Source organism: Falco rusticolus, chromosome 3, assembly GCF_015220075.1.
Source record: "Falco rusticolus isolate bFalRus1 chromosome 3, bFalRus1.pri, whole genome shotgun sequence".
Lineage (NCBI taxonomy): Eukaryota > Metazoa > Chordata > Aves > Falconiformes > Falconidae > Falco > Falco rusticolus.
In genome coordinates, this window is record NC_051189.1 from 20,489,102 (window position 1) to 20,512,223 (window position 23,122).

The 23,122-nt window shown below is 37.8% G+C and overlaps 1 protein-coding gene across 1 annotated transcript in view; it reads left to right on the plus strand.

Annotated features, from left to right (window-relative positions):
- EIF3H (eukaryotic translation initiation factor 3 subunit H) overlaps positions 1–22,122 on the plus strand; it is an 88,886-nt gene extending 66,764 nt beyond the window's left edge. Inside the window, exons 3-8 of the mRNA XM_037379395.1 lie at positions 4,761–4,928; positions 6,453–6,552; positions 7,984–8,133; positions 16,588–16,708; positions 19,278–19,410; positions 21,861–22,122. Coding sequence (XP_037235292.1) covers positions 4,761–4,928; positions 6,453–6,552; positions 7,984–8,133; positions 16,588–16,708; positions 19,278–19,410; positions 21,861–21,958 — 770 coding nt within the window. The 3' untranslated portion in view covers positions 21,959–22,122. The remainder of the gene's footprint in view (positions 1–4,760; positions 4,929–6,452; positions 6,553–7,983; positions 8,134–16,587; positions 16,709–19,277; positions 19,411–21,860) is intronic.
- The last annotated feature ends 1,000 nt before the right edge of the window (positions 22,123–23,122 follow it).

Here is a 23,122-nt window from a genome sequence, read left to right on the forward strand (position 1 = left end):
TTTTAGTTCATCTGTCTTCTGTATGCCCAAGATTCTGCAAGGAAACTATTCATCCTCAGATACTCCAGAGTCTTTTGAGGAGGCTGTTGTAGGTGAGGGAGCCGCGAAGGTCTGCCTTGTTCTTGAAGCAGTGACCTGCCCTCATGAAGATGCGTAACTTCTGCTGTTTGGGTTCACACTTTAAGGACAAATTTGGGAAACTTGAGTCAAGACAAACACTTCATTGTGAAACCCAGACTGAAGGCTATGCAGATATTAGTGGTTCATGGCACAGGGTTAGTTGTTACCTCCTTTGGTAATGCTGCTTGTGTCCAGCATGCGCTGCAGCGAGCTGGTGGGCAGCAGTGTAAAACTGGTCTGTGACAGCACCTGGCACTGGGTACAAAGTTCTTCCACTTTGGTGGGTCTTGGCTTTTTAGACTCGTTGGTTACTGCTCTGAAAACCATATCTTTTAAGGTGTATCAACTTAAAATACATTTCAGAAATTAGGACCTTAAGCATCTGAGGTACCATTAAAAGTATTGCCTTCAGGCCATCTTTGATCAGGGTTTCGCATGTCACAATGTTTACCAGCAGTCTGAATGTAGCCAGGCTGCAATGCGTCTCATCTGATGGTAACGGTAACTATTGAAGGAATAAATTTTGGCAACATGTACATTGTCATGTGACCTCCTGAGAGCTGGATTTTAATGAGTTGTTTATAAAGAAATAAAAATAATATGGTTTTACTGATAAATGAACTTGCATCATGTATCAAGTTGTTGCAAGAACACTTGTTTTGGAATCGTTTAGAAATAAGCTGTTATTGCAAGAAGGATGTGAATTTGTCTGTTGTTTGTAAACTCTGGTGTCAGACTTGTTTGTGTTTAAAAATCATCACATGGCCATTTTTTCCTTTTTTAAAGTGCCTCAGTTGAGAGAGTACGTGGCTGAGTTGTCCCAGTGTTGAATGGGTCATCACATTAGTGTTCAGTTCTTGGCCTTGCCTCTGATTTATTATGTAATTTTGGGTATGTTATTTTCTTATCGGTAAGGTAGGGTGTATACCTCCTCTATGTTAAAGCCCAGATAAAACTTCTAATTTTGCCAGTACTTTTTAGAAAAAGAAAAAGTGTTTACGTAATTTTAGTATTTTCTTTAATCTTTTACAAGTTTGTGAAAACGTAGTTGAATTCAAGGGAAATAATACCCACCACACAACTGTAATAGGGTTTACTGTTTTTGGTCAGTGAATTTTGTTAGTAGAAATTCACAGAAATCAGTCATATTCAAGCAAAACACCGAAATTGTATTGTTTTGCACTCCTGCTTCCAGACAAGTTATAGTAACACTTTCTAGCTGCATTAATGCCCCTTCCACCCCAGTTTATTTGCAAACTAACAAAAAAATGGGCTTTTTAGGGGAATGTTGGTGGTTTTTTTGTTTGTTTTTTAATACAAGCAAAAAAGAGAATCTTCTTTCAAAAACAAAATAATCCACTGCGCAGAGGTGTTTGGGAGACGGGGGCTGTGCATTCTCTACGCAAGAAGCACACTGAGAAGTGCAAGCATGACTGTTGGCTGTCCTCATCATAAGGACACTCCTGAACAAATAATTTGCTTGAAAATATAGGTGGACTGTTTAAATATGCGGGAGAGGGGGGAAGCATCCTGGTCTGGCTGTTCCCCTGCCCTTTTCCTTGCTCACCTTGGTTCTGGGCTCTCTCAGACTTGGTGGCACTTTTTAGTGGCACCTTTGTGGCATGGGTCCTTGGGAAGGACTATGGCTTGGAACAGTGAACTGTTGTGCATGACTGTCCCATCTCCTAGCAGACAGAGGACTGGGACAGTCTCACGCCTAGTCTGTGCTAAACTCCTAGGTAAAAAGTTGATCTGTAGATTGGACAGAAGATACAAAGAAACTGTGGTAACTATACCAACAAAAGCAGCTTGGGGGCTGTTATCCATTTGTGCAAGCTGGCAGCTTGTTGGAGCTATCTAGCTGCTAATACATGTTATAAAATATATATATATGTTTGGTTAAAAGAGTTTCCATTTCTCCCTGGTGGGGACTGCATCATGTTTTAATTTCTGCAGTTGTTTTCCCAAGGCAGATATGTTAGCTATTGATGCTTTATTGGTTCTTTCAGATTTTTCCGCTATTGCCTTCATTATCATCTAACTGCTTACAGTCATGAGAGGAGGAATTGCTGACTTGAAATCTGGGTGGTTTTCAGTGAGTCCTTTTTCTTCTGGATGTTATGTTCAGTTACATATTGCTGGTTATACGGTGTTTAAGAAAAGGAGTTGTCCTGGAACTTGTTTACTGGTTACCTCTCAGATGAAAACTTTTAAGAGCATGATATGCCTTTATTCAAGTTTGTAAAAGATCTGGATGTTTTCTTAGGGTATTCCCTCTCTTTGACATTACACCTCTCAAGGGAGAAATGGGTCAACCACGTGATTTCATAGGAATCTATATAAAAGTATCTTTTTCCTGTCATTACATGACCACCTCTACTTTGACAGTGTCCTCAATTACAAGAGAAGTGTCACTGCAAGAAGCAGTCTGGCTCAGCTCTCTGAAAATCTGTATTTAACTTCATTCTCAAAAATCTTGTATGTCTTTTAGCTGCTTTTAAAAATATCTTTCTAGTTTCTCCTTTTCATGACTTCATTTGGCTAGAAAGGATCTAACCATAATTTCATCTTTTAGCTTGTTGTAGCACGTCATGTCAAAAGCAAGTCTTACTTGCTTTCCACACAGATACGTCTTTGAAAAGCTTCTTTTAACTGAAATAGTTTATTCTAGCTACATTTAATACATGGATCCTGTGGCTCTTCAATTGAAAATCATGGTAACAGCAGGTCTTTTTTAGTTTGTTCTGAGGGAGGTCTGTGTTCTTTATGTTTTAATTTTAAAATTTGGAAACTTTACAACTTCCCCCCAAAAAACCTGAACAAAAACTTTAAGTTGAGCTTCTTTGACAAGCTAGATCGTAGCTTTGGTTTTGTGAGAAGCATTGAGAGACTATCCACTAAAACATTGCGGCTGCTGTTGAAGGAGTATGCCCCAAACTGGCCACTCTTTCTGGAAGTTGTGCAATGAAAGTGGGATTAAAATTTATTTTGATTGTGCCAGGGGGAAGGTTTTCATACTGACTTTAAAATACCTGTTTGATCAATTCTGCTGTCTGTCCTGAAGAGTGTAGATTTTCAGATTTGCCTTGGTTTAGAGACAGCCAAATGGTATGGGCCTTTGCTTTGCTTGCAGCATATTATGGGATTTCAGGCTGTATCCCAGATGGTTCTGCTGTATTAGTTTTGGAGTGCTCTGTTATCATGGTGTCCTGGATGAAACACAATTTGCAAGTCATTTCTATTAAGATATTATGAAATAGAATGCAAGCACCAACATACGCTGATGGAAAAAGTCTGCAAAGGTTTATGTAAGTGTATGTAGATTACTTTAAAAATACAGTCAGTAAGATATGGCAATTTAATGAAAAGGGCCAGCAGACTGCAGAATGTAGTTTGTGCTGTAAGCGTGATAAGTTGGAAAAACATTTGTCCAATCTTGAAAAATGTCTCCTCGTATCTTTAAAGAATATGGTTGGATTTTCTTTTTCTCTTGAAAGGATATGAAGTGGGATCTGAAAATGTACATTGTGTTTTCTAATTTATATTGCTTTCTTTAATAATGAATATCATATTTTCATCTGCACAAGGAGAACTCTTGAAAAAAATTAACAAAAATGAATGCATAGGAGGGAGTTGTTTTTTATCTTTGTAAATTTTGCAGCTGCAGACAAAACTGAAGGGTTGTGTAGTGTTGTTACATTTGATTTCCTATTAGTTGGCTGTGAGTGTTAGTTCATCCGTTAATCACACTGAAATGTTTCCTTAAATTTAACCAGCAGGCACAGTGTCTGTCTGTTTAAAAGGTCTGATAAGTGATAAGGTGTGTTGATCTGCTCAATGGGATTATGTTAAACATTCCTGAATAGAATTCTGTTCTGTCAAGGCAATCTGAGCGAAGCATTTCGTAGAAATGGAATTTATGCGTTGGTACAATGAAACATTACAGCTGTTAGTGTAAAAAGCCTGATGAAAAATGTTCTCTACTGTCAAAAGTAACTTATTGTATATAAATACGTATGTGTATTTTGTATTATATATACATACATGCATACTTATGCATTTATAGACATCTAAAAAGAAGAAAGTGTAGAAAAATTGAAGATAAATGCAATCAAAACTGACAGCTATAGCTGATCCCCTAAACTCTAATACTGAAAATGTAGTTTTACATTGTGAAAAAGACATACTTTATTTTCTATCTCATATACTCTTTAAATAATTTTCCCATTTGATTCCAAATGTTATCTAACTCCAGACAGTATTACAACTTAAATCACAGTATTTCTTTGTTATTAAACAGTAAAATGTTCCTGCTTAATGAAACCCAGTATCAGAATTTTTTTCTTTTTATGAATGACCAAGGTAATACACACTGTAAATGATGTGTAATGGTTTGTTGATCACTTCAGCAATTAACTGCAGCTGAAAAAAGTTTGCTTACTCAGGCTGGTCTTACTCGCGTTCTGTGAGGAAGCTCTGGATTTTGGCAAAGACAGTCTGGTAGTGAATAAACAAATTTCGATACAGTTGCAAAAATGAAAATAAAATAAAATGCAATTTACTCATGTAATGTCAAGGTCTCTCTAAATCATGCAGATTGTGTAAGTTTACTTTTTAAACATACTTTTCATTTAATCTAGTTCAATACCAGATGGAAATGATGCGAAGCCTTCGCCACGTAAACATTGATCATCTTCACGTTGGCTGGTACCAGTCCACGTACTATGGCTCTTTTGTCACTCGTGCCCTCCTGGACTCCCAGTTCAGTTACCAGCACGCAATTGAGGAGTCTGTAGTTCTCATTTACGGTTAGTATGAGGTTTCCTTTATTATTCTTTTCCCCTCTTAATATTATTACTACTATTTTTGTATTCTGTCTTTTGCCTGTAAGAGTAGCCTGGCAGGCCTTTTCGAGTAAATACCAACCCTGTGTCTACGGCAGCCTCAGCAGCAGCTAAGTCTAGACAGGGTTTCCTTCTTTCTGTTTATTTTTCTTGCTATCAGAGCCCTGATGTGTACGTTTTGGAATGCTGGAGTAGCTGCTTCATTTTTATTCCTTCATCTCCCCTCCCTCGTGGAAGGGGCTGGTGGAACCCGACCAGATGTCTAACAAACCCTGCTTGCTAGCGTGTCTGGCTCTGTACGTGACTGACCAATCATCGCACGAATTGCCAAGTTTTTTTTTTATACCTCTGACAGAAGCATACAAAACCTGGACTGTTTCTTAGCACAAAGATTTTTTTCTTTTCTGCCTATTTAATGGTGTTTCCTCAAGCTCTCCAGACCAGATGTTCTGTGCTGTATCAGAACCGTAGGCAATTTAACAGCTTTATAGCCTCCCCCTCCCCAAACACTCACAGTTTGCCATATCTGGCAGACTTGCATATAGTTTCCAGCTGAGAAGTAAATGTAACGTCCTGAGTATCTGTCAGAAAAAATACTAATGAATACGATCAATCTTATGAGCTGCCCCAAAATTGTTTCAGTATGTTAACAATTGGATTACAGTAAAGAACAAGTTGTTAAAGTATACTTATATTGGCTGGAAACATTGCATCATCAGACCTTGATGAATTTTCCACTTGTTTCAGTCTATTTTGGTTTTCATTTTATCACCGATTGCTAAAAGTTTTACTGTGTTAAGTTTCAGACAACATGAATGTTAACACAGCTTTTATTGTCATGTTGGCATGCTTCAGCCGTTATCATGCTGCAAGTGTTAAGCTTCTTTGTCCTAGGAATGTAACAGTTTGTTTAGAAAATTTACCCCTAAATTCAGTGGAGTATGTCAAGGCAGAAACTAGTCTGTTTATATACCAGTTACATTGTTGTGCGTGAAGCAGCAGGGCATCTTCATCTGAATTAGCTTATTACTACTGTAAATTACTTTTTTGGGTCTAAAATGTAGTTTAATTAATATTTTAATTTACTGCACAGTGACTGGAGGGAAAAATCTTTGTTTAAATGCAGTAGCTCTTACATAAGCTCTGTGGATAGTTCATAGGAAAGAAAAGAAACGTGTATTAGACCTTTAATGAGGAAATAATGTGAGTAGAATGAGTCTAGATCCCCCCATGTTCTCCAAGTTAAGTTTATTAATTAGCTTCACTCTATATAGTTGGATGTATTTTACATTTCAGTACAACAGGTTTACTTCTGCTATAGTGTCTTTTCTGTGTTGGTTGTCTTAATTTTTTTAATAGGACTACCTAGTTATTTTCCTATTGTTTATATCATTCACATATTTAAAAAAAAAACAAACAACAACCCCCCCCCCACAAAAAGGCAGTCTGGGGTTAGTAATAATGTGCATCCTCCATTTTTAATTATAGATCCCATTAAGACTGCCCAAGGATCTTTGTCACTGAAGGCATATAGGCTGACTCCCAAACTGATGGAAGTTTGCAAAGAAAAAGACTTCTCTCCAGAAGCGTAAGTAACTTAAAAGAATGTTTTCTCATTGATTTTGCTGGATTATTTGGGAGGCACAAGAGTAGATGGGATAATGAAATACTGTATTTTAAAATTTCATGTAACTGTGTGCTGGCAAAGCTGGATATATGTAGGTAGCGACAGACATGCACTGATACAGTGGGCTGAGAATGCATGAAAGTCTGTCTTTGGGCATCTGAGTAAAGGTTGAAATGGTGGAACTTGAACCATTGTGGAGATGGTCAGCAGGCTGGCTGTAAGGACTGTGGTGAAGATAGCTGTATCTGGGAACAGAGTCAAAAAATATAAAAAAAGAAATGGAGAAGGGGAAATAACTGGTCTGTCATAAAGCTCTTTTTTTCCAGAAGGAAAATTGAACAGGTATTCTGGAATAGCTGTTCTTCTGTATTTATTCCAAATTAACTCCCCCGTGTGGACACAATCTTTTGGAGTAAAGTAGGATAATTATTCTGTTTCGGAAGATTAGCTGCTTGTAATAGATGTAGGCCTTAGCTGTCATCTTTTTCCACAAACAGCTTGGTGTTCAACAGCAAAGCACAAGCACTTGTTAAACTGTCTGCATTGAGGAAAAACAGAGTAATTTCATGGCTTGGTGTCTAAATGTAACATTTCCATGATGAGCAAACAAATCTGTGCTTAGTCAAAAAAATAAAAGGGGGGGGGGGGGGGGCGTCTAACAAGGCAAAAAGCAAAAGACTTATTCCAAAATCCAGTATGCATACTAAGAAGTTGAGGATATATTTCCTTAGAAACTTCTACATCAGGGCTTTATTTCCACATTTTATGACAAGTATTACTGCCTACTTGATTATAAACCTATGACAATAGTTTTTATACCTATATTGTAAAAAAAACCCCACCCAATAAAACAACTCTGGAAATTTGTATTTGAATATCCATCACAGAATTTAATTACTCCAAAACACACACTATTTTATCAATCTAATTTTTGGTCAGTAAAAATTTTAATTATTCAGCTATTCAGGAAATTGTTTTTTCATTGTAGTATTTATGATTTTAAAGTTATTTCAGTGTCGATTGGTAACTAACTGCTCACTTCTATTTAAGAAATCCTGATGGCAGGGAAATGAGAAAAATATTTTGGAAGGGGCAGAGTTAATCCTGTCAGTACAGTCTTTTGCTGGAGGCTTTTTCATGTAAGTAATGTACTAGCAAGCAGAGCGGCCGCTTGACTTCTGAGAGTTTTTTCCTAGAGCAGCTTTTCCTAGTCTTTGTAAACGTGAGGTTTTGCTATACAAATGCTCTCTTACCAAAACGTGACTCTTTTGTTTGATTGTGGAACTACAAGAATTTTTACCAAATTGCCAGTTGTTGGAGCAACAATTCAACAAAAAGAACAAGAGAATTACTGGTTGTATTAAATAAATACTTTTAAACTTTTTTTCATAGCTTGAAAAAAGCAAATATTGCTTATGAAAACATGTTTGAAGAAGTGCCCATTGTAATTAAGAATTCATACCTGATCAATGTGATGTTGTGGGAACTGGAAAAGAAATCCGCAGTAGCCGATAGACATGAATTGCTCAGTCTGGCTAGCAGGTAAGTACTTGTTACAATAATGGATGTATTTTTATTCGCTTTCCCAAACCACAGTTTAACACCTTGGGTGAAATCCCAGTCTCATTACAGTCCATGGAAGCTTTGCCTTGACTTTTAATGGGGTTAAGACTTTACCCTTCATGTTCTTTTGCTGAAGGAAAAACTGCGTGGTAAAACTATAGCATTAGATTCAAGGACTAAATTTAGTCTGTAATCCACAAATACCTATACTGCTTGAAAGTGTATAATCTTTTCAGTAGTATATATTTCTTCAAGAAAATATTAGCATTCAGAAAATTCAGGCAAATAGATCTGGAAATAAAAATTGGTTTTGTTAAATATTTCTCAAGTAATTGTGTAGATTATTTTAGCAAAAAAACCGCCTGCATTTGTTCTGCTTTGGTAGCAGGGTGCACTTGAAACTAAAACAAAATAATAAAGCCTCTACCTGAGAAATACTCAAAGGGTACAAATGATCAAACTGATTGGCATGACAGCCACCATTCATGATGTCAGAAATTGTTTAAGAGTTTCTAGAATGATCTCATAATTTTTTGTTCTCATAGCACTTTGCCCTGAAAATACATTTATGATCACAAAGTAGGTATGACTTCTAGCAATATGATTTGGTGATGCTTAGATCTTACACATCTCAGTACAGTTAATTGGATTATTATTGGGCTGACCAAACTAACCAGGTACACAAAACGATGCAGTATCTTGTTCCATGTTGAAACTGCAATGTATTCACTAATAGACTTTTGGGATGTAACACTTCTTTTTACATCAAGGTGTTGCCTGCCAGATTCTGATCCACTCTGACACCAAGTTTTCTGAATACTAGTGGTGTCTGTCTTTCTTTTCCCATTTTTCTGTGCCCCCATCATGTAAGGTTGTTGTTAATGGATCCGTATTGCCTAGTGGTCCTTATGTTGCCTGAGTGAGCAGAAATTTTCCACTCTGTTTTCTTGAGCTTATTTGGATCTATTGAGTGATCTGATAGCTTTTAGAGAAATTGGTCGAGAGTGAAAAGGTGTAGGGTTGAACTCTGCCATGGAATTTACAAGAGGTTTCCCAAGAGATACTTGGTCTGTAATTTTGTTGTGACTTTGCACCTTGGAATTAAAGAAATGAAGAATTTTTGCCAAGATGTTCAGCCTGCTTGACTTTGCAGTCTTTCTGTCAGGCTCTTCCCTTGCTGAAAGATCACGAAGCTGTTACCGTCTGAGGAGAGGGTGGGCACTGGGTGTAGGAAATGACAATGATTTGATTCCTCATGAGCTCTACCACTTAACTGTGAAAAGGAGGACTGTGCTGAGGATATAGAGCAGGTTTCCGGGTGACCTGACAGCATTGCCCTTGACTGTTTCTATGGGCTTGCTCCTGTAAAAAGGGTTGGGATTATCCAACACCCTGGATCCTAGCACAGGCTGCTGCTAGTCACTTCATACAATTCTGGAAATGGAAATGAATTTGCACAGATCACAAACCACAGTTGAAGTTTCTCATCAGCTTTACATCTTATGTAGTAACTGGTACCGTACCACTGACCTGACTCAAGATGAAAAATAAGAACTGTACAAAAGAATTTCTTTTCTGGACTGACAGTGTTAATAGCCTGGTGTAAGACAGGCTTTTGTGTTGGTCCTCTTTATCAGTAAATGAGATGAGAAGTGAACAATAAAAACAAGGAAGCATCATCATTTATGTTTTGGAATCCATTACAACAAGAAAAAGAACAAGATAACTTTTTCCTCAGTGAATCAAATTTTCTTTTCAATGGGTGTTTTCTTGGAGCAGTGCAGTGCTGTTCATAACGATGACACAAGTGGAACTGGATTCATGATAAACCTGGTTAAAAGTGCCTTTTCAATTAAGTTTGAACTTCAGTTAAGTTACTATCCTGTATACTGGCAGCAATTTCTTGAGCTTATTGAAGTCTAGAATTTCCCACTCATAGAGAATTAACTCAACAGATTCATCAGTTTTTAGAGGTATTTCTGAATTACATCTCCTGAGCTGACTTTCCTGGCAGCTTTCTTCTGGTTTACCTTGTCTATTTGAGGAACTTAAGGTGCTTAGTTTTGTTTGATGGGGATTAAGTTTTGGAAGTTACCCCAGTAGGTTTATTTGGAGATTTTTGTATGTGTCTTTTAAATTTATTTATTTTAATATTTGATAGCTACTTTTGCTTACCAAGCAGGTTACATTCAGTAATATCTTAAATTGGTATAACTCAGCAGCTGGCAAATGAAAACATTTTAAAGCTCGTTTATTCAAGGTAGGGTGACTTGTACTGTCTGCTGAAATATTTAACTAGTTTTTACTTGAATTCAGCTATGAAGATTTCTGACAAATAATATATTGCCTGAAGTAAGGGAGTTCAAACCCCCACTATTCTGGAGTTTTATTTTCACTTTGCATTTCCTTATTTTGTCTTTGAACAGTTGTGGCTAAAACATTTCAGATGTCAACTTTAAATTTTGGTGCATATCCTCCTCACTTAAGTTTGCTCTTGTAGAATTAGTTGGCAGTAACTTTAAGGCTACTTTTTTCTTTCTTTTTTTTTTTTTTTTTTTTTTTTTTTCCTTTTCATTTTGGGTGGATTGGGGGTTGATTGGGCTTTTGGGGTTTTTTTTTTCTGGTCCTTTGGGAGCATCCTTGAATTTTTTTTTAATCTTCTGAAGCAATGGTTTTGGCAATGAAATTATTTACCCATAGCTGTTCTTCTCTGTAGAGTTTGTTTCATCAAGATTCTCACATGTTCAGCCACCCACTGTGTCTGAGTTTGAAGCTGTACCTATTTGAGGTACTTTGTCTACACCTTAATATCTTTCTCCTTTTGAAGTACACTTGTGATAATTGTATAAAGTAGTTTACTTTTTTGGGGTATAAATTTTTGTTTGTCTTGTGAAATCTGAATTGACTGGAATATTCTAGGGAAAAAAGTTGAAGGCAGAACAGCACAAGGCTAGCAAGTAATAGCAAGTAAAGGCCTTTTGCTCAAACTGTTATCCTCCTGCTACCCTTAAGGACCAAAATGTCTTGAAGACCTTGGAGTATTGCCAGTCTTTTGATAGAGACTCAAAAATTAAAATCCTGTCAGATAATGTTCCAGATCTTCAGAGAAATAATTACAACCAACTTTCCCATTCTCATCCATCTCTTCCCTATTCTATCGATGATCTAGTTTAAATTAAAAAAAGCTTTTTTGTGGTCTAGCTTCATAATAGGGTTGTTCTATAATATCTCAATTTGTCTCAAGCAATTTTTCTAATAGTGTGCGTCAGTAGAAGCAAACATGTGCTGAACATTTACTGCAGTAACATCTACTTGGCAGATATTTTTCAAACATCAGATGCAGTATTTTTGCAAAAGTGACATAAGGAGGGTTACTTTGGCTTTTGAAAACAATATTAACCTTTATACATGGTACTGCTTATTCAGAAATCTCAATGTGCTTAACGGATTATTAAGATAATTATGAAAATCTCTAATTTGCAGATGGGGGAAGCTGACACAGAGAGGGTAAATGTGTTGCCCAAAGGCACACATCAAAGTCTGAGTAGAAAAGGGAACAGAGCTCAAGACTCCTGACTTACATATCTCATTCAAACAAAATCCTCTTAAGAAGAGCACAGGTTGAACTCGGGCTAAAATGCTGAGATGTAAACAAGTTCTGCTAAGTGGTGGGAATGTTCCTTAGAAATATTTAATCAAAAAGATGTGCTTTGCCCAGCAGTACCTCTCTAATCCACCCAAAGCTGTTCCCACCAGGAGGAGAAGTGCTGTACCAGGGTGGCACCTTTCCCAAAAAACAGTGACTCTGAGAGGGGCCTCAGTAGAGCTGATGGAAACTGGAAAAACCGAGCAGCAAACGCAGCTTTTTCTTATGCTTTCTGTTGCTGCTCCCTGATCTCATCTTCCTTAACCAGGATGCAAGCAAAATTAAATAAGTGGGTCCATTTATGAAAATTGTAGGCAAGTTTAGGGCACCATCTTTTTTAGATATCTCCAGCTTCAGAATTGTTATACCCCAAAATTAAGTTCCTAGGTACAGCACAGTGATTCAGACCTCAGAGGCTAGGAGCCTCTACTCCCTCCCGGGCCACCACAGGTAGGTGGACTTCTCCAAAAGTGCAAGCTGAGGCCCACATGCTGTGTGTAGATACAGTTAAAAGTAATAAGCAGGACACGGGAAGCTGAGAACAACATGAATTACTGCCTTTCTTCAGAGCTTTGGTGCTGCATTTTGCTGTGTTTCAGACCTTTAGTGAGTGTGTGTGTGTGGAGTCCTTTCCTGATTAAAGATGCTAAAGTAAATGTGGGCTTCATGTGTAGTTTCCCCGTTACGAATCCTACAGAAGCAGAGCCAGTTTGAGGTTCCGTCCCCAGCTGCTTGCATCATTCCTCCCTGCTACCCCCATTTCATCTTTACACTCCTCCCACCCTCAAAGATTTTTATTCCCTCATCTGCTTCACAATACGGCTGTACAAATAGCTTTGTGGAATAGTCTGGTGGAAAAAGTCAGGCTCCCACTCTTCCTTTCCAGCCTTTCCCTCAGCCTCCCTAAAAAAAAAAAAAAAACAAACCAAAAAAACCCACCCAACTGAGGGAAGAAACCCCAACTGAGGGTGTTTTTGCATTTACAGTAGACTGTTTCACTGAAAGTCTGAAGTGTGCCCACGCAAACAGCTGAATCCATACAGCTTAGAGTGCTAAATCCTTGGGCAAAGAGGGAGGGAAAGACTGGAAGATGCTGATGCTGGGACCTCTTAAACTGGCTTTGTGCACCTTTGCTGCTCTTAAAATACATCTGCAAAGGGAGGCCCAAGTGGTACAAGGATTCCCTCAGGAAGAGGGAGGCTTGCATTGAGGTCTCTTAGCCAGATCTGTACCCTAACAGGCTGCTCTCTTATATTGAGTGATCTGTGAGTTCTGTCAGCGTATAGTTATTGCTTTCTCCTTCTGCGGGTGCTAGACCATACCACCAGCAAACAGAAGGGTCACCAGGAGGACGAACAAGACAGAAAGTGCCATGACTGTTATCTGCAGATTAGGCTACTTTGTGAACAGGTTTCTGCTTCTCACCCTCTGAACATTTTGACCTTTGGATGTGATAATTGTTAAACAAGGAATCAGAAGTAATCCATGAATCCAGGTCTTGATTTCATATCTGCCCTTTTGGGTGAAGGATTGTACCCTGTCAAGTGTAAGGCTGTTACAGCAAAAATGCACAGCACAAGAAATTGCTTTGGAGGCCAAACTTTCTAGTTAGTTTGTTGGGGTTTTTTTCTAAACAGACTTTGACAGTTTCCCTTCGACAGTTTGTATGTGTGTGTCCTTTTTTGGCAGTTTTTTATTGTCATCCAAGCTACACAGCTAAGTCTCAAATGATAAAATTCTGGAAGTTTTGAAGGTCACTCACTACAGGTGAATGATCCTAATAACAATTCCGTTGAAGAAGTGCTCTCAGATTATTTCTTCATTAGATGTGTCAGAATCCACAAGATTTTTTTTTGGTGTGTCTTAACTGCAGAAGTAGCTCCATTCTGGTTTTTTTCCCATTTTATTATCTATATTTCTCCCCCAAAATGAACACAGTCCCCATGTGTGGACATTCTGATGCTTAGTGTGATAGCAATTCTGCAGCTGATGCTTTTCTCCCACGAAGATTCAACAGTACCTGAGGTGTGGTGATCTCCTGGTGCTGTCTTAAGGTGGAACTGTGTCTTTTAGTTCCATTCAGGAGTGTGCTCAGACCGTCACCACTGGGTGATCTCAGACCTGACTTGTTTCAGATGAAACTAAAGTGAAAGTAGGCTTTGGGAGGATACCTACTGTGCTTCAGCTACTAATGGGCTTTCAGATCACTGGACCACATCAGAACTAGTGATAAGAAACCCCCTGAAACACACATAGCATGGACATTTGTTTCTCAGGGCCAGCTGTTTTGCTTTATAAATCTGTTCCTGTTCATCTACACTACCTGCTAATCTAATGTAAATTCAATTTAATTGACTCTTTCGCTGAATCAGCTGACTGAAATGCATCCATTGAAAATGCAGTTTATTACCAGTGCCCTCAGAACAACAAATGCAAGTGCTGAGCTCCACATTGTCTACATTTAATTATCACAGAGCCTTGTAGGAAAGTGAGTCTTGATGGGAATGTAAGCAGCATTTACTGGCACCCCCGCCCCCCAATTTTTTGAGTTGCATTGATGCATAGGGGGCATTCAGGTACCTAGCAGCGTGACCTTTGAGCTCTGCTGCAGGGGTGTGCACAAGGCCAGGAAAAGCCTTTGAGCTAAGTAAATGTATGATGAGTCTTATGGGCCGGAGCAATGCAATTCAACTTCCTAAATCTCACCAGAATAAGTTTCAGCTGAATAAAACTTGCTTAAACATTGTATGTATACATTTTTATGAATTACTTCCTATTGGTCTTTCTTTTTTTTGGCTTTTTTTTTTTGGTTTTGTTTTGTTTTAAGAGGTGGAACAAAAGAGGGTATCAACCACATGAGAACTGAGGAAAAAGCTGGTCCTGTATTTGCAGCATACTTATCACTTCATGTCTAAGTTCACATCTGTTTAAGTTATCTGTTTTTAGCTTTTTGTTTCCCTGGCAATGAGAGAAAACACTATATTACTGCAGCTTCTAACAATAACTCTCTGTTTCTGTATTCTGCTGTACTAAGCTGGTCCCAAAGAGATTCACATAAAATCATTCTTTGTAACCACCTATATTTCATATGGACACTATCTGTAAAATAATTATGTATTCCTTCTGTCCACATACCCTACAAGGCTATTAATATGTACCTACGTAGGCATTTCTGATAATATCCAGTTCAAACACTAACTCTGTATAATATAAACTCTATAAAAAACCGAAAATATTCACACCCCTAGCCATGGCAATATTCCACAGTTCTAAATATCATGCGCTTGAAATGTTCAACAAAAAAAACCCCAGGAAGTTTAAAAATAATTATTATAGTGGCGCCTTTCTTGCTGCTGTGTAACTGAAGTCCTCCGCACCATCTGCCCCTGTACCCAACTGAGATTTCAAAACTCTGGCTTGTAAATAAATTGTGGTCTGAAGTTACAGCCTTTTGTTCAGTGAGCAGGCAGCTCAGCTCAGTAAAATAGCTGTCCTAGTACTCGGAGATAAAGGGGGTCTTCAGCTACGTTCTCAGGAGGTATCTTCTTGTGCCTCGGTGTGTTACGCGTTTCCAGCTATGACTTTGATGGATTTGGGGAAGAATTTGCTCTTGAAGAGGGATGTGCATAGTATCACGTATGTGGTTCCCTTTTCACTTCATGCATGTCTTTTCCAGTTAAGAGTTTTTCCAGTCCATAGGCTGTTGGATGGTGGGAATGTGTTGTAAAAGACAGAAAGAATCTCAGATAACGTGGAGGAGCAGTGACGGAAGGGTATGATTCTGAAGTGCACCAAACTTTTTAATTGAAAGAAACTCCCATGAATAGTAGTGCATTTCAGTTGGGGAGGAGAAGGATGGTATTTAGCTTTTTCAGTCATTGATCTTCAGCCAAGTAGGATTGGGTAAGGCTTAGATCAGATCCAACAAACTAGCTTCTGATCAAAAGGATCAATAGAGAGCAGTAAGTATCCTTCTTTTACTGCTCTACCCTGTGAACACAATTTAAGATGAATACTGTCTCCATGGGCACCAACCTAAAAACTTCCAAAACTTTAACTTGGAAGCTATACCTTAAGTTGAACATTCCTACAAAATATTGAATCCTTTACTAAAAATGGTTACAATAAAAGTTGTTTAACAGACTTCATTTGTCTGGCCAAGGCAGTAGATCGCATAACTGGAACTGGACGCGCCCAGCCTAGCTGCTTCCATGTTGCTTATGGTATGGAATGTGGAGCTGGCTGGACTGGACGCAACACTCCCTCTCAACAGCTAAGATCAAGCGATGTCTGCCGAACTTCCAGGCGTGGTTTGATAGACTAGTTAATGAGATGGAGTTCTGAAGAATATTTAACTATCCCTGCAAAGGGATAGTTAAATATTTGTGAAAAAGCTAGCAGTAACTTGAAATCAAACTCTTTGAACACATCTCCTGGAACATTGTTCGGGATTATGTGTCACAAAAGCATCAGACTTTTTCTTTTAAACATTTGACCTGCATCTGTAAATTCACGCAAGGCATTGTTTTTTTTGTGACTATGAGGTTCCCTGCGAAGACCAAAAACTTAAGTATGGTATATGCAATGTGGCATAGATGGTAGAGGAAGAGATACCATACAAAGTATCGTCAAATAGATATATGAACTAAGATAACCAGGAACTTAAAAACTGCAGACTGTGCCAATAGTGCGGAAATATTGGTTGAGTGACTTGAAAAGAATTTAAAAATTTAAGATTTTTTTTTTAAAATAAAATCAGACTTTCATTAATGTTTCTTGTATTTCAGTAATCACCTAGGGAAGAGTCTGCAGCTGCTGATGGACCGAGTGGATGAGATGAGCCAAGACATTGTTAAATACAATACCTACCTGAGGAATGTAAGCAAACAGCAGCAGCAGAAACACCAGGTTGGTAACATGGGAAACCTGAATGAGATTTTTTGTCCCACAAAATACAGTTTGGGTGGTGTTATCCAAGACAGATGAATTTGGATTTAAGCAAGATGGAATTCTTACAGAAAGATGTCCATTAAGTAGATTTATAAAATGTGCTAATCAGTGAGGAATTATCAAATGGATTCACTTCTGCTGACATTTAATGCGGATTGGTCTTTCTTTGCAATTTTACACGTTTGTTAGTGATATACGATAAACCTAAATCATTGATAAATATGCTGTGGACACAAGGATTAGAGGTGTAGTAAATGAAAGAGCTGAAACTACAAGTGAATTGTTCCAAAACAAACCATGTTTTAATACCATCACAGGTAGTCATGCATCTAGAAATAAAGGAACATAGTCCATATTTAAAAGACAGCAGACTGTTCTCTGATCGAAAATTACATTTTAGTCAGTTTTGGATTAGTGGATAGTGATACCGATCAGGCGATGCTGACTTTTAATTCCTGATGCCAAAGGGCCTCTTTAAAATCCAAAATAGTCTGATTAGAGAATGCTGAGTATGGAGACTGGCTCTAGGTGGCCCTGCTTGAGCAGAGGGTTGGACAAGGTGACCTCCAGAAGTCCCTTCCAACTTCAACCATTCTGTGATTTGGAGACTGTGTTACTTTATGTTACTTGCTGTAGCTGCATATGATAAAGCAATACTGTGTCTAATTATAGAAGAATGCTGGTAAAAAAGCACTATGAGAATGATTTAAAAGCCTGGAAAGCAGTGAATGCAGTACATTTCACGCGAATTAAGTTAGTGAGTGACTTGCTTACTCGAGAAGTACCTGCATGAAAAATAAATTCCAGCTCTCTAATCTGGCAGCAGAGATATGACAAGATTCAGTGTTGGCCAACTGAAAATGGACCAGGCGACTTTAAAGATAAAATATTGCATATTGCTACACAAAGTAGCTAATAATTAAAAAGAGCATCTGTGGTTCATCTGAAATTCTTCATCACTGACTATTTTAAAATCAAAATTTACTTTTTTCACTTAAGTGTAGTTTGAAGAGGGAGTACTTCAGGGAAGCAGCACATGATCAGTGGTCTCTCCTGGGTTTGTAAATTCCTGAGGACATAGAAGCTTCATGCATGTTATCTTCAGAAAATTTATTTTCCTTTGCTGCCTAATTTGAACAGAAAGATGGCATCCACTTCAAATGTTTTTGTTAATAACAAGGGGATCTATTTATTTTGAAAGGCAGAGCAAAGTAGGTTCCATGGTGTCTCACTTCATTTCTTTACTAACTATAGCTGCTTTAGTAGTGGCTCATTGCAGCATAGTTAGTGGTCTTAACTTCATTTTTAAAATGGAGCAATTGTGATTAAGAGCAAGCTGTTTCAATAGAGAATAATAGGCAGACTGCTGAGAAGTGAATGGGGTAATGCAAGGAAAGAAGGAACTACATGCAATTCACATACAAATATGGGCATTTAAGATTTTATTTTTAACATTGTCCAAAAACATGTATTTGTCACTACTACTGGAAAAAAAATTACTTCGTTTGAGTATGCCACCAAGTATGAACTGTTTTCAGACTCTTATGCACAGATACATTTAAGTGACAGAAAACACCCTGTACTCTTTGGTCAGTTTATGTTAAAGGGCTTTTTGGTGTTGAATATGAGGGCTTTGATAGACAAACCTTACAGCTAATTCCTGGCTGTGACATACGGTATGAAGTGTCACATACATGTTTTGGAACGTGTGTACTTCTGCAAGAACAAATGTCTATCCAATAGCTAAAAAAATGGTCTGCCTTAATTTTTATAAAGTTTGAGTAACCTACATGGCAAATGGAAGCACTGAAAACAAACCTGACATTTTTTTTTTTTTTTTTTGTAATAGCAGAATAATTTATACAAACTGCTACTCTGGTATATCCTCTGGTAACCCACAAAGAAATGGCATCAATGTAGCAGAATATCTAAGTAACTGGAATGGAGAAATGAACCATTATACTTTATTTCAGCTACCACTTTGTTCTCAGTTTACAGTTAATGTTTTTTAGCTTAAAACACCGTGTTTAATCAGGTTCTCTTCCCCTTTCAGATTAATACTGTTTTGACCTTTAACTCACATAAAATTGAGTATTTCTGGTTTCTATAACATTTGAGGTAATGGCTTCTCATACCTACATATTCCAGCCTTGGTTTCTTTTTTTGCATGGGGAAATGGAAGCCTTTATCTACCATGCTGTATTCTTTCCATCAGATACAGTATTCATCTCTCTGAAAAAATCTTAAAAATTAACGCCGCTACCTCAGTACCACATCATTTTCCAGTGCCTCATTTACTTAAGGTGACAACTTGGCGGGGGGGGGTGGGGTGGGGCGGAATGCTTATTAGCAGTGAATTGAAATAAACTGTGAGTTGTGTTTGCATTATTTGAAGTAAATTGAATTGCATTGTGTAAGTAAAATTTTTAATACGTACTTGCTGGTTAGGTAAAAAGCATCTGAAAAGAAAACCTTTTTGCTGCTTTCGAAGTCCTGTTGCATTCTGTTCCTGTTGCTTTACTTTCAGTACCAGCAGAGACGTCAACAAGAAAATATACAGCGTCAGAGCCGAGGAGAAGCCCCTCTTCCTGAGGAGGACATCAATAAACTTTTTAAACCACCACAGCCACCTCCAAGAATGGAGTCGCTCCTTATTGCAGGTAGCGTTCTAGCAGCCTCTTCTACTCATCTTTTCATATATGAATGTTAGCTTGAGAAAAAGTGAAGTGGTCGCCTTGGAAGGTATCTTAATTCTTCATTACCTTTGCCATTACTGGCAGTATTCCAGATACTGCCCTTTATTTGGACAAAGGCAGTGGTTTTAACCTGTGATCTGTAGCCCTGTTGTCTGAAGTATTTAAAAAAAAAAAAAAAAGTTGGCTTAGAACAACAGCTTAATGCTAGTAGGCAGTCCACGCCTCTGTTAGAAAGTAAGCTTACACACACAGAGGAATTTTAAACCATCTAGGTAAGTCACAGAGGCGTGTTACCTATGCAGATACAAACATGTAATTTTTTGAAAGCAAGCCACTGTGTTTAATCAGAATGCTGCATGAAGCTTTAAACTTGATGTATGGGAGACTTTCTCCCTTTATTTCTTATTTTGCCATGGTACCTAGCTCCTGCTTGCCCATCTGTGTCTCCTGGGTTGATGGAAAAGGGCAAGGAGCAGCAGCCAGAGATTCTTCCTGGTGCTCCTTTCTGAGCAGGTGAAATGGGATTTTAAAGGAGAGCTGGAGAAATGCCCCACAGAGCAGGCTTTCTGCATGAATAGGTGTAGCTACTACTGCAGTCAATAAGCTGCTTCCTCAACTCCTGAAGTTAGGGACTGTACAGACAAGAGGCAGGAATAAGCTGTTTGGGCTGGAACTACTGATTCAGAGCAGAGCAGTAGTCTGCAGCCTTCCGTTACTGGTAATATCCCTAGATGTTGAACTGGCTGTTGCAGCAGCTGAGATGATTTTACTTTTAATTTCACACAGAACTGGGGTAATTTCTTTGATTCGTACCTCCAGAGTTTTAGGGAAACTATCACCATCTTCCTGTACCTCAAGGTGTGAATAAAAATTTAAATGGGAACGAAGCATAGGGACAGATGCCATGGCCCCCAGTTTCTCCAGTTCACTGGCATGCTGCAGTACATAGCCACAGTTTGGTACCAAAGTCAGTGCCTGTCGTGTGCCTCCTGGAAGGGTAAAAATATCTGGGACCTCAAAATGGCAACACGGAACAGAAGACATAGATGCTCTCCTAAGTAATCTAAATTTGGGAAACGTTATAAGAAAGCAAATTGTTTAACTCTAAGGTTTTTTGATCAGTTAGATATCACAGTGTGTTCTACTAAGAGAAAATTAACAAAGTCCTGGTAATTTAGTGTGTGGAAAAGAGTGCTTTGGCATTAAAAAACCCGAATTTGAACTACCACTCTTAAATTTTGGAGTGACCAAGAGATTATTATTTTAATATTAATACTGTTTCACACTGCTAGTAAGTGCTGCTTTTAGAAGAAATAATGGTCTTGATTTATTATTCCTTCCAGAGTCTTTCAAAAAACTATTGTTTTGATAGCTTTTACCAGTTAATGAATCCTAGCAGCATTAAAGTGTTTAAACATTCAGCTTTAGCATAGCTTAATGCAACAGAAGTGTGCGTGTGTACACATGTGTGTTTTATGAAAGTGATAACTTAAGATGAATCACCTCTTGTAAGAGGAGGAATTGAAAACTATTATACTTAAAGGAAAAAACAGTTTTCAGCCAAAGCACTCTCTTCATTTGTTCTTTTACCATAGTCAGGGGAAGAATTGAAAGCATCCACTTCAACTTAGATGAAGTAAAGTTTGGGGATAAAGAATAAAACTTAGCTCTTTTGTCTCTGAGGCATTTAAAAACTTTTCAAATAGAGCATTAAATTGAGAGTTTATTGGCCTTCTAAACAGCCTTAATTTTGATTAAACTGGCTTCATGTTTTGCTATTCCTAGCTAACAAGGGAAATAACTTGTAGCAGTACGTGTATAAAAATGTTTTGATGGGCATGTTTGATTTGTAAAGCACTGACAAGTCTTCATACCCTGATGATTTTTGAAATAGCTAATAAAGTGAAATATTAGGTGGAAGAAAAGGCTAGCAAAATGTCAAACAGAAGTACCACAATTTTCAGTCTGCTACTGAAAAATATTTGTTACAAATATTTTAATAGGTACAGCAGCTGCATAAGAGCAGAACCAAAATTCAGTCCTGTAGTATTTTTAGAGCAATTAAATTGAACAATTAAAGTGACTAAGCTTCCAGTAGAGCAGCAAGAATTATTTATTCTTTCTATTGTCATATGTCTCTTCAGAAATTGTATGTAGTAGAATTGTAGGAAAGTTAAGGGGGTTTTGAGCATACCAGTTTACCTATTCTGCTAGTTTAGTTTCTTCTTCCCAAACCTGTTTGGTGATATTGAAAATGTAAAATTCATAAATCTGGAACAGTTGAGTTGTTTTAGTTGCTTCTCTGTATAAATCCTGAATGATTCATGCACATTTGGCTTTATAAGAATTATGTTCTAGGATGTCTTTCTGAATTTCAAAACTGACAAGGTTTTACCCTTCTTTCCTATTGACAGGTCAAATTAATACCTACTGCCAGAATATTAAGGAGTTTAATGCACAGAACTTGGGCAAGCTTTTCATGGCTCAGGCTCTCCAAGATTACAATAACTGAAGAAGCTTTGCTGTAGACCTCAGCAGGAGGAGTTATTTACAGTTTTATACTGTCCATGATCCTCTTGAAAATTTAGTATATTGGGAAAAGAGTCTTGTAAAACAGTCACCTTGGTTTGTGTAGAATTCTCCCGTAAGAAAAATAAAGGCAAATTTTAATGATAATTTAGTATTTCCTTATTTGTTGGCCCTATTGGACTGGAATTTTCTGTGGTCACTCAGGTTTTCTAAATGTTTGGCAGTTATTCATGTTTAGTCATAGTAAATAATATAGGTTTTATTTGCCTTGGAATAGAAATAAAAAGTAATCACTACACGTGTTTGGTATAGCTGACTTTACAGCAGAAATCTGAAATTTCCCAGTTTTACTTGAGAATTTACAACCATAATGTCCTAGTCAGTTGGAGTGGTTGCTCATCTTTATTTTAATCTGTTTGGACAGTCTGGTGTGATAGACCTTCCATATCACAAATATTTCATAGGCTTCACATTCAGAACATACAGAACTAATGTTATGCGGAGACTGAACCCCACCACTTTGTGTGAAGCTGTGTTTCCATTTTCTGTTGCTGCTACCAACTGGATGGAAGTCAGAATCTGGAATGAAAACTGGTTATTGGTTGGAGTCAATGATCTTAAAGGTCTTTTCCAACCTAAATGATTCTGATTCTGTGAAAGTCAGTGATGCTACTGGAGTCTTCATGACAGAAACTGTAGAAGTAGCTAACCTGGAGCAGCTAGTGTGGTGTAAATGGACAACATACCTACTCTGCATTAACTTTGCCGTCTGGATGTGTCTTTACTCCTGAACTCAGGCTACTTACCTTTTTATCAAGAATGTTAATTTAAAGGGTTAATACGTGGCCAGTCACACGTAACTATCACTGATTTTTTTTTTTTCACCCTCTATCTTTTCTTTTCTTGAGTTCTTTCTTGCATGTAATTGTGTGATGAGTTCTGAGAGCCTGAAATGGCTGAAGGAGCGTGGTTTGGTCTTTTAAAATAAATGACATCCTCTAAATACGGACCTAGCATGGAATATTTCAGCTTCTAAAGTGAATGTTTTGGAGAGTCAGAAATGTGTGAAAACTGTGGGTTAGACTAATAACTTACTCTTTTTACAGTCTAAAGTCTAGTGATTGCAGTATTTAAATACAGATGCAAA